Consider the following 21,377-nt stretch of genomic DNA (forward strand, 5'->3'; position numbering starts at 1 on the left):
CCCCAACATGTCCTGACCGCTGCCCATAATACATCTATTACACCCTATACAGACATAGGACACTACACCCCCAACATGTCCTGACCACTGACCATAATACATCTATTACACTGTATACAGACATAGGACACTACACCCCAACATGTCCTGACCACTGACCATAATACATCTATTACACCCTATACAGACATAGGACACTACACCCCCAACATGTCCTGACCACTGACCATAATACATCTATGTATTACACCCTATACAGACATAGGACACTACACCCGAACATGTCCTGACCGCTGCCCATAATACATCTATTACACCCTATACAGACATAGGACACTACACCCCCAACATGTCCTGACCACTGACCATAATACATCTATTACACCCTATACAGACATAGGACACTACACCCCAACATGTCCTGACCGCTGGCCATAATACATCTATTACACCCTATACAGACATAGGACACTACACCCCAACATGTCCTGACCGCTGGCCATAATACATCTATTACACCCTATACAGACATAGGACACTACACCCCCAACATGTCCTGACCGCTGGCCATAATACATCTACTGTATTACACCTTATACAGACATAGGACACTACACCCCAACATGTCCTGACCGCTGGCCATAATACATCTATTACACCTTATACAGACATAGGACACTACACCCCAACATGTCCTGACCGCTGACCATAATACATCTATTACACCGTATACAGACATAGGACACTACACCCCAACATGTCCTGACCGCTGGCCATAATACATCTATTACACCTGCATACCTCCCAACTTTTCATGTTAAGAAATAGGGACACTCGCGAAGCCGCGCGAGCGCCCGAAAAGGGGGTGTGGCGTATGCAAATGAGGGCGCGGCTTATGCTAATTAGCCGCGACCTCATTTTCATACGAGAATAGACGCTGTGCGCATGCGCACAGCGTCTATTCTACTACATTGGGGGGTCTCCCAACTGCCACCCCCCGCAGCGGGACAATGCCTGCCGCGGGTGGGACGTCGGGACAGGACCCGAAAATCGGGACTGTCCCGACGGAATCGTGACAGTTGGGAGGTATGCACCTGGTACAGACATAGGACACTACACCCCAACATGTCCTGCCCACTGGCCATAATACATCTATTACACCCTATACAGACATAGGACACTACACCCCAACATGACCTGACCGCTGGCCATAATACATCTATCACACCCTATACAGACACAGGACACCACACCCCAACATGTCCTGACCACCGGCCATAATACATCTATTACACCCTATACAGACATTACACTCCAACATGTCCTGACCGCTGGCCATAATACATCTATTACACCCTATACGACATAGGACACTACACCCCAACATGTCCTGACCGCTCGCCATAATACATCTATTACACCCTATACAGACATAGGACACTACACCCCAACATGTCCTGCCCACTGGCCATAATACATCTATTACACCCAATACAGACACAGGACACTACACCCCCAACATGTCCTGCCCACTGGCCATAATACATCTATTACACCCGATACAGACATAGGACACTACACCCCAACATGTCCTGACCGCCGGCCATAATACATCTATTACACCCTATACAGACATAGGACACTACACCCCAACATGTCCTGACCGCTGGCCATAACACATCTATTACACCCTATACAGACATAGGACACTACACCCCCAACATGTCCTGCCCACTGGCCATAATACAGTTGTGTTCAAAATTATTCAACCCCCAATGCTGTAAAGGGGTTTAGGGACTATAGTGTACATTTGGAATTGTATTCAGAATGAAATCCTACAAGGACGTTTTAAAGAACCAAATGCAACTAAAATGACATCAATTGTTTATATAACACAGTAGTAAATGTGTATTTTGTGGTTTCTTCATTGCCACAATTATTCAACCCCTTAAAGACTACCACTCTGAAGAAGAGAGGTTAATTCTGGTGTTTTCAATCAGGTATTGAAAACACCTGTGGATGTCACCGAGCACCAATCAAGCATAATAAGCACCAATTAGGCAGCTTTAAAATGACTGTGATACTCAGCTCCTTCTAGACATTTACTGGTGTGGTTACAAACATGGTGAAGTCAAGAGAATGGTCCAGGAAGACAAGAGAAGAGGTGATTTGTCTTCACAGGAAGGGCAATGGCTATAAGAAGATTGCAAAGAAGTTAAACATACCAAGAGACACCATAGGAAGCATCATTCGCAAATTCAAGGCAAAGGGCACTATTGAAATGCTACCTGGTCGTGGAAGAAAGAAGATCCTGACTTCGACTGCTGTGCGCTACCTGAAGCGTAGAGTGGATAAAAGTCCCCGTGTGACTGCTGAGGAACTGAAAAAAGATTTGTCAGATGTGGGTATAGAAGTTTCAGCTCAGACAATAAGGCGCACACTGCGTAATGAAGGTCTCCATGCCAGAACCCCCAGGCGCACCCCCTTGCTGTCTCCCAAGAATAAGAAGAGTCGACTGCAGTATGCCAAAAGTCATGTGGGCAAACCACAAAAGTTGTGGGATAGTGTTCTGTGGACTGATGAAACAAAATTAGAACTGTTTGGGCCCATGGATCAACGCTATGTTTGGAGGAGGAAGAACAAGGCATATGACGAAAAGAACACCTTGCCTACTGTGAAGCATGGCGGAGGGTCAATTATGCTTTGGGGCTGTTTTGCTTCTGCAGGTACAGGGAAGCTTCAGCGTGTACAAGGTACCATGAATTCTCTTCAGTACCAGGAGATATTGGATGAAAATGTGATGCAGTCCGTCACACACCTGAGGCTTGGGAGACGTTGGACCTTTCAACAGGACAATGATCCCAAGCATACCTCCAAGTCCACTAGAGCATGGTTGCAGAGGAAAGGCTGGAACATTTTGGAGTGGCCATTGCAGTCACCAGACTTAAATCCGATTGAGAACCTCTGGTGGGACTTAAAGAAAGCAGTTGCAGTGCGCAAGCCTAAGAATTTGACTGAACTGGAGGCTTTTGCCCATGAAGAATGGGCGAAGATACCCGTAGATCACTGCAAGACACTTGTGTCAAGCTATGCTTCACGTTTAAAAGCTGTTATAACTGTAAAAGGATGTTGTACTAAGTACTAAGATTGAATGTCACTTGGGGGTTGAATAAAAACTAATAATGATGTGAGCACAGAAAAGACATTTGTGGTTATTTCATTATAAACTTAAGTTTATATTTCTCTGACCTACAAGTGCCTCTTTCATGTAAATGTAAGCAAGATGACTGAATGATCAAAATCAATGTCAAACTGGCCAAAACATTCAATTTCAGTGGGGGTTGAATAATTTTGAAGACAACTGTACATCTATTACACCCTATACAGACATAGGACACTACATCCCCAACATGTCCTGACCGCTGCCCATAATACATCTATTACACCCTATACAGACACAGGACACTACATATCTGGCTGTGACCCTAATACATGTATTACACCCTATATACGATAATGGCAGATATAATGTCCGGGTTCCAGCAGACACAATACACAGCCAGCCATATAGATCTGCACCATAATATCAGCACAGCTCATGTCCGCGCACACATCTGCCAGGGGAGAAATCTCAGCTATCAGATGTCACTGGGAATCAGGGACTGGTGGTAACTGGGTTGGTAACTGGAAGATTCACAGAGCCTAATGGGAGAGCGACAACACATTGATTTATGCAGCTGAGTGTTATGAATGGTTCCTTTCTCCTCCCTCCCACCTGAGACTCCATTACTGACGTGGTAATAATCACATCAGCGCACCACAGCAATGCAGCACAGGCTGCAGCGCTATGTCTGGTTGCTGGTAGATGATGTTTCCAATATGGCCGCTGAGCGGGGACTCCATGCTCTAGGGAGTCTTGGAGCCAGAATGCCTGTAGCAATCAGTGTCTGGGAGAGGTAACAGGGGGCTAGAGAAACGCAGGGGTGACCAGACCATGTTCTGGGCATTTAACCACTGTTGTTATTGTCACGGCTAAAGGGCTGGATGGAGTCGTGTGGTGCACAGGAACCGGAGACGGACCAGGAGGAGTAGGATTGAAACGTGCAGGTTTAATAACGGATTTCATAAATGATAAACTTCACTCAAATACTTCTTTAAGTGACAGTTGGAATAAATTAAATAGAGTCCAGCACAATACTAATAACGGGCAGGGAAATCTGGAAACGTATACTTGGTGAGCCAGAGTACATAGATGAGGATCCGGAAGGAGGTTGATTTGATGACAGAAGAAATGGATCCGGATGACTGAAAGATGATGGAATGAATGAGTTGTATGAAGGAGGACAGCGGGAAGCTGTGCAGGGTAATTCTGGGACACAAGCAGGAACAAGCACTAGGTAGGACTTGCAGCATTGGTGTCAGGAGAAAACCTCCTTGTAGCAAGATGCAGGGAGCAAGGCACCAGAGTCAGGAGAGAAAGAGCCAGGATCCGGGAATCAGCTAGGAGTTGTGAATGACTCCAAAGACTCATTGCACTGACACTGAACAGCCTAGGCAGATCCCCTATATCCCCAGGGGATGGCTGCCATTGGCTGTCAGCACAGGATGAGGAGGGAACCTCCACTCTGGGCCAATCTGTCTCCTGCCCTCAACCAAGATGGCGACGCCGGCCTCCCGGCACCACTACTGCTGCCATCCCTACCCAGAGCTGCCGCTACCCGCACACCGCAGACCGGAGCCTGCACACGCTAGCCGGCGGCGGGCGCGGACGGGTGAGTACTGTACCCGCCGCGCTCCGTCGCGTCTACGTGTGACAGTACCCCCCCTTTTCAGGGTGACCCCAGGGCGCCTATGGGCCTTGTGCGGATTTCTCTGGAGAAATTGCTTTACCAGTTTTGGAGCGTGCAAATCAATGGAATCCACCCAAGAGTTCTCTTCGGGACCAAACCCAACCCATTCCACCAGATACTGGGTACGAGAATTGCGGCAACGAGAGTCTATAATGCGTCTTACCTCGAATTCAGCCCCACTTTCGGAGTTAATCTTGGGCGGTTTGGGAATCTTCTTTTGATAAGAGTTCAACCTTAAAGGCTTGAGGAGGGACACATGGAAGGAATTCGAAATCCTTAGGGAAGGAGGAAGTTGAAGTCTATAAGCGACAGGATTAATGACTTGGATGATAGGGTATGGCCCAATGAACCGGGGAGCCAGCTTCATAGAGGGCAGACGGAGGCGTATATGGCGGGTAGACAGCCATACCCGGTCTCCGACTTTCAATCTGGGCGCTGCCCTTCTTTTCCTGTCTGCCATCCTCTTGTATCGGGCGGAAGATTTAAGAAGAGCGGTGTGGACATCCGACCAGATTTTAGCAAAGCGTTGTAATGAAGTGGTTGCTGCAGGAACTTCGGAAGAGGATAATTCTGAGAAATCCGGAGATCGTGGATGTTTGCCGAATACTGTAAAGAAGGGGGTGGTTCCGGAGGAAGAGTGATAGGAGTTGTTATGCATATATTCTGCCCACGGGAGAAGATCCACCCAGTCATCTTGGGAAGACGAGACAAACAGTCGGATAAAGGCCTCCAAGTCTTGATTCACCCGTTCTGTCTGGCCGTTGGTCTGGGGATGAAAGGCAGTGGAAAACTTGAGTTTGACCTGTACCGCGGCACAGAGAGCTCTCCAGAACTTTGCAACGAACTGTACTCCGCGGTCGGATACAATCTCTTTGGGCAGTCCGTGAAGTTTAAAAATGGTTGAGATGAATAGCTGAGCCAATACTGGAGCAGAGGGGAGACCTTTTAGTGGGAAAAAATGGACCATTTTCGAGAATCGGTCGACCACTACCCAGATTGCGGTATGACCTTTTGAGGGAGGTAGTTCGCAAATGAAGTCCATTGACAGATGGGTCCATGGTTCTGTGGGAATGGTTAGAGGGCGGAGAGGACCAGCGGGAGTTGTTCTGGGCACTTTATGCTGAGCACATCTTACACAAGAGGCAACGAAGTTGGTTACGTCGTGGCGGATGGTTGGCCACCAATAAGAACGTGACAGGAACATCAAGGTCTTTTGTGCTCCTGCGTGCCCTGCGAAGCGGGAAGAATGTGCCCATGACAATATTTTCTTGCGAAGTTCGGGGGGAACGAACGTTTTACCTGGAGGAGGAGATGGCTGTACGGTTACTTGGGCGAAGACCAGCGGATCGAGGATTGGACGAGGAGGAGTCTCTAGGTCAGAGGTCGTCTCAAAGGAGCGGGATAGAGCGTCTGCCTTAGTATTCGTGGTTCCAGGTCGGAATTTAATTTGGAAATCAAAGCGTTCAAAAAACATGGCCCAACGGGCTTGGCGGGCAGTAAGGCACTGAGCCTGTTTAAGAAAGGACAGATTTTTGTGGTCTGAATACACGGTGATCTTATGTCGTGCCCCCTCCAGAAGGTATCGCCACTCCTCTAACGCAGTTTTGACTGCAAGCAACTCCTGTTCCCCGATGGGGTAATTCTTCTCTGCTGGGAGGAATTTTTTGGAGAGGAAGGCACAAGGGTGTAATTCTTGATCCTCACCTTTTTGTGACAAGATGGCCCCGATCCCTTCCGAGGATGCGTCCACCTCGAGAATGAAGGGCCTGTCGAGGTCTGGTTGGAGGAGGATTGGTGCCGTCATGAATGCTCTCTTTAACTGCTGGAAGGCAGAGGATGCTTCTGGCGACCATCGGCTTGGATCAGCTCCCTTGCAAGTGAGAGCAGTGAGGGGAGCAGCGATAGTAGAGAAGTTCCGGATAAATCGCCGGTAATAGTTTGAGAACCCTAGGAATCTCTGAATTCCTTTGAGTGTTGTGGGGGCTGCCCAGTCTTGGATGGCTCTCACCTTCTCTGGGTCCATTTCTATCCCAGTGGCGGAGAGAATGTGACCCAAGAATGGAATGGACGTGACCTCAAAAACGCACTTTTCCAACTTGCAGAACAGTTGATTTTGGCGAAGACGTCGTAGGACTTCGGACACTGTCTGTCTGTGAAGTTGGAGATTTGGAGAGAAGATGAGTATATCGTCTAGATAGACTACGATGGAGTGGTACAGCAAGTCCCGAAAGATATCATTTACAAACTGTTGGAAGACAGCGGGGGCGTTACAAAGGCCGAAGGGCATCACCAGGTATTCATAGTGGCCGTCACGCGTGTTAAAAGCCGTCTTCCACTCGTCACCTGGACGGATCCGGATCAAATTGTAGGCCCCTCGCAGGTCCAATTTAGTAAAGATTGCTGCCCCTCTGATCTTGTCGAATAGTTCTGCGATAAGGGGTAAGGGATAGCGGTTTTTAATGGTGATGTCGTTCAGGCCCCTATAGTCGATACATGGCCGAAGACCGCCATCTTTCTTTTTCACAAAGAAAAACCCGGCCCCGGCCGGAGAAGTAGATGGTCGAATGAACCCTTTGTTTAAGTTCTCTTGAATGTACGAGGACATGGCCTCAGTCTCAGGTAGCGACAGGGGATAGATGCGGCCACGAGGAGGGAATTTCCCGGCCACCAGCTCTATCGGGCAGTCCCAAGGACGGTGAGGAGGCAGGGTGTCGGCACCACCTTTACTGAATACATCTGTAAATGAACGATATGGTGCGGGTATCGACAAGGGTGGAGCTGAAGAGGATGAAGGACAGTTACCCTCACGTTGTGGATGGGTCTGGTAGACCGGAAGGATCTGAGGAATGCAAGTAGACTGGCAATCTGTTCCCCAGGCCTTGACCTCCATATTGGTCCAATCGATGTGTGGGTTATGTTTGGAGAGCCAGGGAAGGCCCAGGACCATTTGGTGTGAGGACTGTGGAAGAATGAAGAATTCGAGGGTCTCTTGATGTAGAGCTCCTATGAGCAGTGTCACCGGGGTGGTCTGATGGGTGATTTGTCCACTACGAATTCGACTCCCATCCACTGCAGTGAGGACCAGCGAGTGATCCAGGGGTTGCACAGGCAGGGCATGTTGGGTAACAAAAGAAGAAGAAAGGAAGTTTCCCGCTGCTCCAGAGTCCAATAGGGCCTGAACTCTTTTTCTTCCTTGGGGACACACAAGGGTAACCGGAATGGTGGAATCAGAAGAAGAGGGAGATGGAAGCAAGACTCCTAATCGGACCTCCCTCGGGGAGATTAGGAGCGGTCGTTTCCCGGCCGCAGCGGGCAGGAAGCCAATAAGTGAGCTGAGGAGCCACAGTACATGCATAGATTCTCTCGCCGTCTTCGGGACTTCTCTTCGAGAGAGAGACGGGAGCGGTTGATTTGCATGGGCTCATCTGTTGACACCGCAGGAGGCGGGGTTGGTTTGGAGGCTGGTGCGACATTGGAAGGAAATCGAGGGCGAAGGCGATCAGAGCGATTCCTCTCAAGTTGGCGTTCTTGGAGTCGCAGATCGACTTTGTTACATAATGAAATGAGTTCAGCCAGGGTGGAAGGAGAATCGCGAGTTGCTAACTCGTCCTTGATGCGCCCGGCTAGGCCGTTCCAGAAGGCAGAAACGAGAGCCTCTTCGTTCCATCTGAGTTCGGAAGCCAGGGTTTGAAATTGTACGACATATTGTCCCACTGGGCGACTGCCCTGACGAATCCTTAGGATCTCCGTGGCTGCGGAGGACACTCTGCCAGGCTCGTCGAAGATGCGACGGAAGGAGGCCACAAATTCTTCATAGTTATTGAGGATGGGATCCGCACGCTCCCAAAGGGGGGACACCCACTCCAGGGCTGGACCCGCCAGTAGGGACACGATGTAAGCCACCCGAGTCTTGGGAGAGGGGAAATTGGAAGGCTGGAGGGTAAAATGGACGTCACATTGATTCAGGAATCCTCGACACCCCCTCGGGGACCCGTCATATTTACTGGGGGTTGACAGGTGTAGCTGGTGAGGAGCAGCTGGCCCAGGGGGAGCAGCAGGGGCCGAAGCTCCGGAGGTTGGTGCTGCTGAAACTGAGGGAGCCGCCTGAGGTGATGACAAGGTCTGGAGAAATTGAGCCACTTGACGCTGGGTAGTCTCTACTTGTTCCAATCGAGCCATGATGCCTTGAAAAACATCCGTCATGGAGGCCTGTGCTTCACCCGATTCCATCGGGTCAGTGCAAACTGTCACGGCTAAAGGGCTGGATGGAGTCGTGTGGTGCACAGGAACCGGAGACGGACCAGGAGGAGTAGGATTGAAACGTGCAGGTTTAATAACGGATTTCATAAATGATAAACTTCACTCAAATACTTCTTTAAGTGACAGTTGGAATAAATTAAATAGAGTCCAGCACAATACTAATAACGGGCAGGGAAATCTGGAAACGTATACTTGGTGAGCCAGAGTACATAGATGAGGATCCGGAAGGAGGTTGATTTGATGACAGAAGAAATGGATCCGGATGACTGAAAGATGATGGAATGAATGAGTTGTATGAAGGAGGACAGCGGGAAGCTGTGCAGGGTAATTCTGGGACACAAGCAGGAACAAGCACTAGGTAGGACTTGCAGCATTGGTGTCAGGAGAAAACCTCCTTGTAGCAAGATGCAGGGAGCAAGGCACCAGAGTCAGGAGAGAAAGAGCCAGGATCCGGGAATCAGCTAGGAGTTGTGAATGACTCCAAAGACTCATTGCACTGACACTGAACAGCCTAGGCAGATCCCCTATATCCCCAGGGGATGGCTGCCATTGGCTGTCAGCACAGGATGAGGAGGGAACCTCCACTCTGGGCCAATCTGTCTCCTGCCCTCAACCAAGATGGCGACGCCGGCCTCCCGGCACCACTACTGCTGCCATCCCTACCCAGAGCTGCCGCTACCCGCACACCGCAGACCGGAGCCTGCACACGCTAGCCGGCGGCGGGCGCGGACGGGTGAGTACTGTACCCGCCGCGCTCCGTCGCGGCTACGTGTGACAGTTATAATAGCACGCAGAGCATTTATTCACTCGCGTTACCTCTGCATTGGATCTCTATCTTTGAGGAGAAGGGATTTTTAAATGGTCACCATTGATGGTATCAATGATGGGTTAACCACCCATAATGGAACAGCGATGGTTTTACCCACCGATGGTCACTCCTACATAAGCTGCAGGCCAATAAGAGCTTGGGGCAGGACTTTGCGGGTGTAAGGGGCGGAGCTAATCTCTTTGTCCCGATACTTGGGGGAGGAAAAAAAATGAGTTTCTCCATACCATCGATGGCAGGAATCCATTTGGTTTTCTGCCGATTGATTGTAAAAGTATTCACCATTCAGGCCGCCGAAAGGGGGGTGCTGTGGGTACAGCTGCCCCGGACCCCTCTCCCCCCCCCCACAACTGCCTCCGCTATGCTCCTGCGCTCAGTGCAGGTCCCCAAGCACAGGCTTTTTTAACCCCTTCAGTGGCAATCCTGAGAATTTTCCAGGCTGTGCCTCAGTGCCCAGTCTGGCAAGCCCAGAAAATTCTCGGGATTGCCACGGGCAGCGCTGCTGAGTTCAATCACTGAACTCAGGCAGCTTAAGCGCTGCCTGGCTCCCTCCCCTCTGTGGCACCTCCGGCTCCCTCCTCCGCCCCCTCCCCTCCGGGTTTTGTATGAAGTCCCCGGCGCCGGCTTATGACAAGCCGACTGCCGGGGAGAGGGACGCGGTGCGGGGGTGCAGGTCCAGACAGCCGCTGATTGACAGTGCAGCGGCGCTGCCCGGACCCAGGGAGGCAGTGGTGTTTTTTTTTTTAAGGGAGCGCTCCCTATTAAAATGCTGCACCAGCTTTTCAGCCAATCAGAGCCTGTGTACCGTTAACCAATCAGAGCGGCTGCCGGTACACAAGCTCTGATTGGCTAACCAGCTGCTGAATTTTAATTGGCCACCGGCGTTGTGCATTGAAGAAGCCTGTGCTCCGAAGGTCCCCTTCAGCAGGAGAGGATGAGGGGCTCGGAGCAGGAGTCAGGTGGTAAGTGAAGGGAGGGGAGATGGGGGAGAGGAGGGGCCCACACTGGAAATCCTAGTGGCAGCCCTGTCACCATTGGTCATAGATCATTGAAGATTTTAAATTATCGATGGTCAATGGTTAGCCATAGCCTGGAGTTTGGTAGGAAATGCTTTTTGAGACCAGCTTAGGGGGGTCTGCAGATGCCCTGCCCGAAGCCTACCCAGCTCTCATTCCCGGAGGTGCATCCTTGTCCTGTTTCTTTGGAGGAGAGGTATCAAGCCTTCCATAGAGTGCATTTACCATGTGTTCCATAACAGCGTGTCAAACAAAGGGCCTGATTCTGGTTCACTCGCAAAAGCAAATTCTCCTCTAATGGACAAAACCATGTGCACTGCAGGTGGGGCAGATGTAACATGTGCAGAGAGTTAGATATGGGTGGGATTTGTACTTCAAACAGTTCTCTATATTGCAGTGTAAAAATAAAGCAGCCAGTATTTTCCCTGCACAGAAACAAAATATCTTACCCAAATCTAACTCTATAACACAGGTTCTCAAACTCGGTCCTCAGGACCCCACACAGTGCATGTTTTCCAGATCTCCTCACAGAATCACAAGTGAAATAATTAGCTCCACCTGTGTCAATGAGTAATGAATGCACCTGTTGGGTGACCTGGAACGCGTGACCTGTGTGGGATCCTGAGGACCGAGTTTGATAACCTCTGCTCTAGTATCACAAAGAGAAACATTACAATGAATATATGTATATGTAACTACTTCAGTAGTTAAGTGGAGTGATCCAGGAAGGGTGAGGATAAGGGGGCAGTTATCCGTCCTGGGCCCCATTTTTGGCATCCCTGGAGCTTTGAGATGATGTTATCAGAACAGGTGGAGTAATTCAGGCCCTGTCCCCAGGTATCCTGATTACACAGTGAATCACTGCAATATATAAATGATCTCTCTTCCTATGGGGACACTATGCACGTCCCCGGATTCGGCATGTAAGTCTGCCCTGGAGACTAATGCCACCATAATGGCTCAATCACATCCACAGTTTCCAGGGGAGATGAGAAATGACAGGAGACACTACACTGCCGGCCATAGGGGGGTGGGCGCTCACTACAGCCAGACAGAGGAATGAATCAGATGGGACAGGAATGTAATGCACCCGCCAATCACCTCTTCCCCGTGTTCCATGGCTCCCGGGTGATAACTGGTGACACATCTATACAGGGATCAGGGGAAAGGTAGTCAGCGCATGTTTTCTGGGTCTCCTCACAGACTTACTAGGGAAATTATTAGCACCACCTGTGTCAGTGAGCAATCTGCACCTCTGCTCCTGCTGGTGGCCTGGGGAACAGGAGCTCTCCGGGGTCCTGAGTTCTGAGAACCACTACTGTATGCTGTATGTCTATATGCTGCACAGACATCTTGTATGGCAGGTCTGGCTCTACAGCTCCACAGTTTTAGCATTCTCTAATAGTAAAACTGTGGCAAAGCATGCTGGGACTTGTAGTTTTACAACAACTGGAGAGCCACACTGACTGTATCGTGTTACCCTATGTATATACAGCACAGACGTATCATAAGTGAAGGAGTAATGATGTAGGACAGGTAGGTGGAGGAGTGACAGATGCAGCACAGGTAGCTGGAGGTGTGAGGGATGTGAGACAGGTAGGTTGAGGTGTGACAGATGCGGGGCAGGTAGGTGAAGGTGTATAGGATGTGGGGCAGGTAGGTGGAGGTGTGACAGATATGGGACAGATAGGGGGAGGTGTGAAGGATGTGGGACAAGTAGGTGGAGGTGTGAAGGAGGTCGGACAGGTAGGTGGAGGTGTGAAGTAGGCGGGACAAGAAGGTGGAGGTGTGAGGGATGCGGGACAGGTAGGAGGAGGTGTGAGGGATGTGGGACAGGTAGGTGGAGGTGTGAAGGATGCGGGACAGGTAAGTGGAGGTGTGAAGGATGATGGACAGGTAGGTAGAGGTGTGAAGAGTGCTGGACAGGTAGGTGGAGGGGTGAAGGATGCTAAACAGGTAGGTGGAGGTGTGAAGGACAGGTAGGTGGAGGTGTGAAGGATGCTGGACAGGTAGGTGGAGGTGTGACGGATGCTGGACAGGTAGGAGGAGGTGTGAAGGATGATGGACAGGTAGGTGGAGGTGTGAAGAGTGCTGGACAGGTAGGTAGAGGGGTGAAGGATGCTGAATAGGTAGGTGGAGGTGTGAAGGATGCTGGACAGGTAGGTGGAGGTGTGAAGGATGATGGACAGGTAGGTGGAGGTGTGAAGAGTGCTGGACAGGTAGGTGGAGGGGTGAAGGATGCTAAACAGGTAGGTGGAGGTGTGAAGGACGAGTAGGTGGAGGTGTGAAGGATTCTGGACAGGTATGTGGAGGTGTGAAAGATGCTGAACAGGTAGGTGAAGGTGTGAAGGATGCTGAACAGGTAGGTGGAAAGGATGCTGGACAGGTAGGTGGAGGTGTGAAGGATGATGGACAGGTAGGTGGAGGTGTGAAGAGTGCTGGACAGGTAGGTGGAGGGGTGAAGGATGCTGGACATGTAGGTGGAGGGGTGAAGGATGCTGAACAGGTAGGTGGAGGTGTGAAGGACAGGTAGGTGGAGGTGTGAAGGATTCTGGACAGGTAGGTGGAGGTGTGAAGGATTCTGGACAGGTAGGTGGAGGTGTGAAGGATGATGGACAGGTAGGTGGAGGTGTGAAGAGTGCTGGACAGGTAGGTGGAGGTGTGAAGGATGATGGACAGGTAGGTGGAGGTGTGAAGAGTGCTGGACAGGTAGGTGGAGGTGTGAAGGATGCTGGACATGTAGGTGGAGGGGTGAAGGATGCTGAACAGGTAGGTGGAGGTGTGAAGGACAGGTAGGTGGAGGTGTGAAGGATTCTGGACAGGTAGGTTGAGGTGTGAAGGATTCTGGACAGGTAGGTGGAGGTGTGAAGGATGCTGAACAGGTAGGTGGAGGTGTGAAGCACAGTTCCTGTACCCAGGTATCCTAATTACACAGTGAAGTGTCAGAAGCCTCCAGCACTTTTCCTGTGGCCACTAGCAGCCTCTATATGGTCCTGATGTCTTAGTTGTCACTCGTTTGGGGTCCAGGATGTTTTCCCCACTTTTTCATGCCCCTCCCCCAGGTCGAAAAGGTTGCGCTCCCTCGCAACTGTCATTTCTAGTTGGAACTCACATTTCGGGGTGCGCATTTGTGAGCTGCATACAAGTTGTACGGATCCCTCATCAAAGGTAACATTGACCCCTCCATTACCACCATAGGGGTCTCCTGGTTTGTTTGTTTTCTGCACCAATCAGCGTGTAGCTTTCATAAGAATAATGCAAGTGAGAGAACAGCCCAGCCTGCCACCAAAGCCACGGACCTGTACGTCCTGGCGAGGGTGATACGGGCATCCTGGAAGCAATGCTACAGAAAGGGGACACAGGCGGCTTCTCCCTGCGCAGCTGTCCTGGTAAATCACATCCAAGTGTATAATTGGCCTATTTATTAAACTAACACTGATTGCGGTGATAAGTGTTATTGTGCGTCGCTGCGATAATGACTATCTGACGCCTGGTATTATAAGTTCCTCGTCGCAGCTGCTAAGTGGTACTTAGCTGCCACAACGCAAACTATCCTGAGTGATAAGAGTTAATCAGGGGAAGGGGGGGGGGTATGCGCTCTGGGAATTCATGGAACTGGAAGCCGAGTGTCTACCTCCTCTGCTTTTACTGAGAAAGCAGGAATTTGCGGCTAAAACATGTAAGTTATATTATTTATACCATTTATACCATTTCCCTGTGAAAACATTATATAGAGCTAATGGTAATATAAAAGTATCTGATAGAAAGACAAATCTTTTAATGTACAGTATAGGTACAACAGGCAGCTGCCTGGGGGCCCAGAGTTCTAAGGGCCTCCGAGCACTGGCGGGTGGTGGTCACACAATCAGAGTGGGAGGCAGCGTTCTCTACCTGCCTCCCAGCCTGTAGCCAGTCAGTGAGTGGCTGTCAGCATGCTGATTGGTGGATAGATGGATCTATCCACCAATAAGAGTGCAGCATTCTCTACCTGCCTCCCAGTCTGCAGCCAGACAATGAGTGGTTGTCAGTATGCGGATGGTGGATGGAAGTAGCAATCCACCAATCAGAATGCATCATTCTCTACCAGCCTCCCAGCCTGCAGACAGACAGTGAGTGGCTGTCAGCATGCTGATTGGTGGATGGCTGGAGCTATACACCAATAAGAATGCAGCATCCTTTACCTGCCTCCCAGCCTGCAGACAGACCCCACTGTTATCCCAAATTACAGATCATACGACCACAACTATACATTCCATTGCTGGCTATCCATTCTATCTACATATATATATATATAGTCCAGGTACTCCGCACCAGTAGGTGAGGAGTGTGGAGCACTCGCCAATTTCACAAACTAGCCGTGTGAAGTGGTTTAATGTGGTCAAAAATCCAGCAAAAACATCACAGTGAAGTATGCCTTTGTTGGGCACCCCACAGCTGCTATATTGGGTGAGAGTGACCTTGCACTTTAGGGAAGGCTTTTAGTGCATCTGGGTATTATTATAAGGTTGACTTATAATTGCTTTATACACCACGGCCCCTTGAGAAGCATCACACCAGCTTAATGATATCGCACGACTCATCCAAGAATTGTAACCATGGCATTAGTCACGGGGAGGAACGGCATCACATGACTCACTCCCATGATGTCATGGCAACAGCAGTAACTTTCCCATCCTATAAGAGATCACGTGACTTACCCCAGAGTTGTCATGGTGACGATAGTGTACCAGAAGGCAGCAGGAATGCTGGTGAACTTTGTCTTGCTCGTCCCCTTTTCTGCATAGAACATGACGGTGGCGAAGATGATGATGGCCATGGTGAGGGAGAAGAGGAGGAAGCCGAGCTCCGAGGCACAGCTCTTCAGAGTGTAGCCTAGGATACGCAGTCCCTGGGAGTGTCGGGAAAACTTGAAGATCCGGAAGACGCGGAAAACGCGCAACGTGACAAAGGCACCACTCACATTCTCATTGTCCGGCATGACCAGGCCTATGTAGAACGGCATTATGGCCACCACATCGATGATGCTCATAACACTGCGCATAAACTTACAACGGCTTGGCGCTGCAAACAGCCGCATGAGGTACTCAAAGGTGAAGATAAGGACACAAGCTGTATCCATGCAGTCAAAGGCTAGTACATACTTTTCCCCACACGGCAAATCCTTGAGGCGACCAGCGGGTGGGCGACAAGGCACCGTCTCCACCACGTTCGCTATCACCGACACGGCAATGAAGAAGCCGGTGACGTAGTAGAAGACCAGGGCCATAGTGCTGGTGTGAGGGTTCTCGAAGGCTCTCCACAGTTGCTGGCGGAAGGTACTGCCGGGGGGCAAGGGGGCATCGACGGCAGTCTCCGCTTCCGTGTCCTCTGCCAGCCTCTCCAGGTTCTCCTTCTTGCGATCGCGGTATTCTTCTAGACAGCAGTCTCCGATGATCTCAGGAATTATACCGTAGAAGGACAGCTCCTCGTCGAAGGCCTGGATGCACTCATGGCGAGGGTAATGCAACTTGCCTGTCCGGTAGAAGTTGAGTATGTGTCGGAACATCTCCGGATCACGGTCAAAGAAGTATTCTTGTGTCTCTTGGTTGAAGAAGAACTCTTTCTCCGTGCTGCCCAACAGGGTGTCCGGGTACCTGTCCAACGTGTTCCTCCAAGTTTGGAACTTCCTCCCACTGACGTTTACCATAAGTATCTCATCATTTCTCTTCCTTTTGTCATTGGGGGCCTTGGGCATCGGCCTCTTGGCGAGGGGAAGCCATCCCACAGCTGCTGCTCTAGCGAAGGGGAGCCACGTAGCCACTCCAGCCGCCATATTCAAATGGCTAAGTCTTCAACAGACGCAAGTCCAGTGTTTTGGTCCAGAAAGTGACCATGAAAAGGTGGACCTGCCACAAGACAACTATAATTCCACTCCAAGACACAAAAGAACAGAAGTTTCGAAGATGACACCAAGATGCACAATGGACTTCCAGGAGACCCCCTGTCCTGCTTTGGAGCTCCCAGGTTCAGTGAAACCAGATCGGGTTGGGCAACACGGGGGCTATGGCACATAAGGGATGTACCCCACAGCTCCAGTGTAGAGCAGCATCCTTTAAGCCTACTTGTTCTCTCTACGTCCGTTCACATTCTCGCTGTTCTTCTTGGATCATCTGCCTGCATCCTGTGTTCTTCTCCCACACAGTCTGTCGTCAGTCTGCCTTCCAGTATACTCTGTTCTGTTGGCAAATGGAGAAAATAAGTCACATATAAGATATGAAAAAGAGAGAGAGGAGAATCACAATACACGCTTCACACACACCTTTATAGAGTCCTATGCATGTCTTACATTTCCTAATACACTGACATCAGGACACAGTGACCTCCCCCCTCCTCCTAATACACAGACATCAGGGGACACTGACCTCTGACCTCCTAATACACAGACATCAGGGGACACTGACCTCATTCCTCCAAATACACAGGCATCAGGACACACTGACCTCTCCCCTCCTCCTAATACACAGGCCTCAGTACACACTGACCTCTCCTCTCCTCCAAATACACAGACATCAGGACATACTGACCTTTCCCATCCTCCTAATACACAGACATCAGGACTCACTGACCTCTCCCCTCCTCCTAATACACAGACATCAGGGCACACTGACCTCTCCCCTCCTCCTAATACACAGGCATCAGGACACACTGACCTCTCCCCTCCTCCAAATACACAGACATCAGTACACACTGACCTCTCCCCTCCTCCTAATACACAGGCCTCAGTACACACTGAACTCTCCCCTCCTCCTAATACACAGACATCAGGACACACTGACCTCTCCCCTCCTCCAAATACACAGGCATCAGGACACACTGACCTCTCCCCCCTCCTAATACACAGGCCTCAGGACACACTGACCTCTCCCCTCCTAATACACAGACATCAGGACACACTGATCTCTCCCCTCCTAATACACAGACATCAGGGGACACTGACCTCTCCCTTCCTCCTAATACACAGACATCAGGGGACATTGACCTATCCCCTCCTCCTAATACACAGACATCAGGGGACACTGACCTCTGACCTCCTAATACACAGACATCAGGGCACACTGACCTCTCCCCTCCTCCTAATACACAGGCATCAGGACACACTGACCTCTCCCCTCCTCCTAATACACAGGCCTCAGTACACACTGACCTCTCCTCTCCTCCTAATACACAGACATCAGGACATACTGACCTTTCCCATCCTCCTAATACACTGACATCAGGACTCACTGACCTCTCCCCTCCTCCTAATACACAGACATCAGGGCACACTGACCTCTCCCCTCCTCCTAATACACAGACATCAGGGGACACTGACCTCTCCCCTCCTCCAAATACACAGGCATCAGGACACACTGACCTCTCCCCTCCTCCTAATACACAGGCCTCAGTACACACTGACCTCTCCCCTCCTAATACACAGACATCAGGACACACTGATCTCTCCCCTCCTAATACACAGACATCAGGGGACACTGACCTCTCCCTTGCTCCTAATACACATACATCAGGGGACATTGACCTATCCCCTCCTCCTAATACACAGACATCAGGGGACACTGACCTCTCCCCTCCTCCTAATACAAATACATCAGGGGACACTGTCCTCTCCCCTCCTAATACACAGACGCCAGGGCACACCGACCTCTCTCCTCCTCCTAATACACAGACATCAGGGCACACACTGACCTCTCCCCTCCTAATACACAGAAATCAGGACACACTGACCTCTCCCCTCCTCCTAATACACAGACATCAGGACACACTGACCTCTCCCCTCCTCCTAATAGACAGACATTAAGGGACACACTGACCTTTCCCCTCCTCCTAATACACAGACATCAGGGCACACACTGACCTCTCCCCTCCTAATGCACAGACATCAGGAGACACTGACCTCTCCCCTCCTCCTGATACAAAGACATCAGGGGACACTGACCTCTCCCCTGCTCCTAATACAAAGACATCAGGAGACACTGACCTCTCTCTTCCTAATACACAGACATCAGGGGACACTAACCTCTCCCCTTCTCCTAATACCCAGACATCAGGACACACTGACCTCTTTCCTCCTAATTAACAGACATCAGGGGACACTGACCTCTCCCCTCCTCCTAATACAAAGGCATCAGGAGACACTGAGCTCTCCCCTCCTCCTAATACACAGACATCAGGACACCCTGACCTCTCCCTCCCTCCAAATACACAGACATCAGGACACACTGACCTCTCCTCCTAATACACAGACATCAGGACATAATGACCTTTCACATCCTCCTAATACACAGACATCAGGACTCACTGAACTCTCCCCTCCTCCTAATACACAGACATCAGGACACACTGACCTCTCCCCTCCTCCAAATACACAGGCATCAGGACACACTGACCTCTCCCCCCCTCCTAATACACAGGCCTCAGGACACACTGACCTCTCCCCTCCTAATACACAGACATCAGGACACACTGATCTCTCCCCTTCTAATACACAGACATCAGGGGACACTGACCTCTACCTTCCTCCTAATACACAGACATCAGGGGACACTGACCTCTCCCCTCCTCCTAAAACAAAGGCATCAGGAGACACTGAGCTCTCCCCTCCTCCTAATACACAGACATCAGGACACACTGACCTCTCCCTCCCTCCAAATACACAGACATCAGGACACACTGACCTCTCCCCTCCTCCTAATACACAGACATCAGGACTCACTGACCTCTCCCCTCCTCCTAATACACAGACATCAGGGGACACTGACCTCTCCCCTCCTCCAAATACACAGGCATCAGGACACACTGACCTCTCCCTCCTCCTAATACACAGACATCAGGACACACTGACCTCTCCCCTCCTAATACACAGACATCAGGACACACTGATCTCTCCCTTCTAATACACAGACATCAGGGGACACTGACCTTTCCCTTCCTCCTAATACACAGACATCAGGGGACATTGACCTCTCCCCTCCTCCTAATACACAGACATCAGGGGACACTGACCTCTCCCCTCCTCCTAATACAAATACATCAGGGGACACTGTCCTCTCCCCTCCTAATACACAGACACCAGGGCACACCGACCTCTCTCCTCCTCCTAATACACAGACATCAGGGCACACACTGACCTCTCCCCTCCTAATACACAGACATCAGGACACACTGACCTCTCCCCTCCTCCTAATACACAGACATCAGGGCACACTGACCTCTCCCCTCCTCCCAATACACAGACATCAAGGGACACACTGACCTTTCCCCTCCTCCTAATACACAGACATCAGGGCACACACTGACCTCTCCCCTCCTAATGCACAGACATCAGGAGACACTGACCTCTCCCCTCCTCCTAATACAAATACATCAGGGGACACTGACCTCTCCCCTCCTCCTAATACAAAGACATCAGGAGACACTGACCTCTCTCTTCCTAATACACAGACATCAGGGGACACTAACCTCTCCCCTTCTCCTAATACACAGACATCAGGACACACTGACCTCTTCCTCCTCCTAATACAAAGACATCAGGGGACACTGACCTCTCCCCTCCTCCTAATACAAAGACATCAGGAGACACTGACCTCTCTCTTCCTAATACACAGACATCAGGGGACACTAACCTCTCCCCTCCTCCTAATACACAGGCATCAGGACACACTGACCTCTCCCCTCCTCCAAATACACAGACATCAGTACACACTAACCTCTCCCCTTCTCCTAATACACAGACATCAGGACACACTGACCTCTTCCTCCTCCTAATACAAAGGCATCAGGAGATACTGAGCTCTCCCCTCCTCCTAATACACAGACATCAGGACACACTGACCTCTGTCCACCTCCTAATACACAGGCATCAGGACACACTGACCTTTCCCCTCCTGCCTAATACACAGACACCAGGGCACAATGACCTCTCCCCTCCTTCTAATACACAGACATCAGACACACTGACCTCTCCCCTCCTCCTAATACACAGACATCAGACACACTGACCTCTCCCCTCCTCCTAATACACAGACACCAGGACACACTGACCTCTCCCCTCCTCCTAATACACAGACATCAGGGCACACTGTCCTTTCCCCTCCTCCTAATACACATACATCAGACACACTGACCTATCCCCTCCTCCTAATACACAGAAATCAGGGCAGACCAATCTTTCCCCTCCTCCTTATACACAGACATCAGGGGACACACTGACCTCTCCCCTCCTTCTAATACACAGACATCAGGGGACACTGACCTCGCCCCTCCTCCTAATACACAGACTTCAGGACACACTGAGCTCTCCCCTCCTCCTAATACACAGACATCAGGACACACTGACCTCTGTCCTCCTCCTAATACACAGAAATCAGGGGACACTGACTTCTCCCCTCC

The 21,377-nt window shown here is 50.5% G+C and overlaps 1 protein-coding gene across 2 annotated transcripts in view; it reads right to left on the reverse strand.

Moving 5' to 3' along the window:
• KCND1 (potassium voltage-gated channel subfamily D member 1) overlaps window positions 1-21,377 on the reverse strand; it is a 59,320-nt gene that overhangs the window by 24,798 nt on the left and 13,145 nt on the right. For both annotated transcript variants that reach the window (XR_014461001.1, XM_083161271.1), the window contains exon 2: window positions 15,650-17,167. Coding sequence is in view for 1 of the 2 variants with exons in the window: in XM_083161271.1 (XP_083017397.1) it covers window positions 15,650-16,764 (1,115 nt within the window). In the remaining variant the exon portion in view is untranslated. The remainder of the gene's footprint in view (window positions 1-15,649; window positions 17,168-21,377) is intronic.

Source organism: Crinia signifera, chromosome 9 (assembly GCF_055691185.1).
Source record: "Crinia signifera chromosome 9, ASM5569118v1, whole genome shotgun sequence".
Taxonomy (NCBI): domain Eukaryota; kingdom Metazoa; phylum Chordata; class Amphibia; order Anura; family Myobatrachidae; genus Crinia; species Crinia signifera.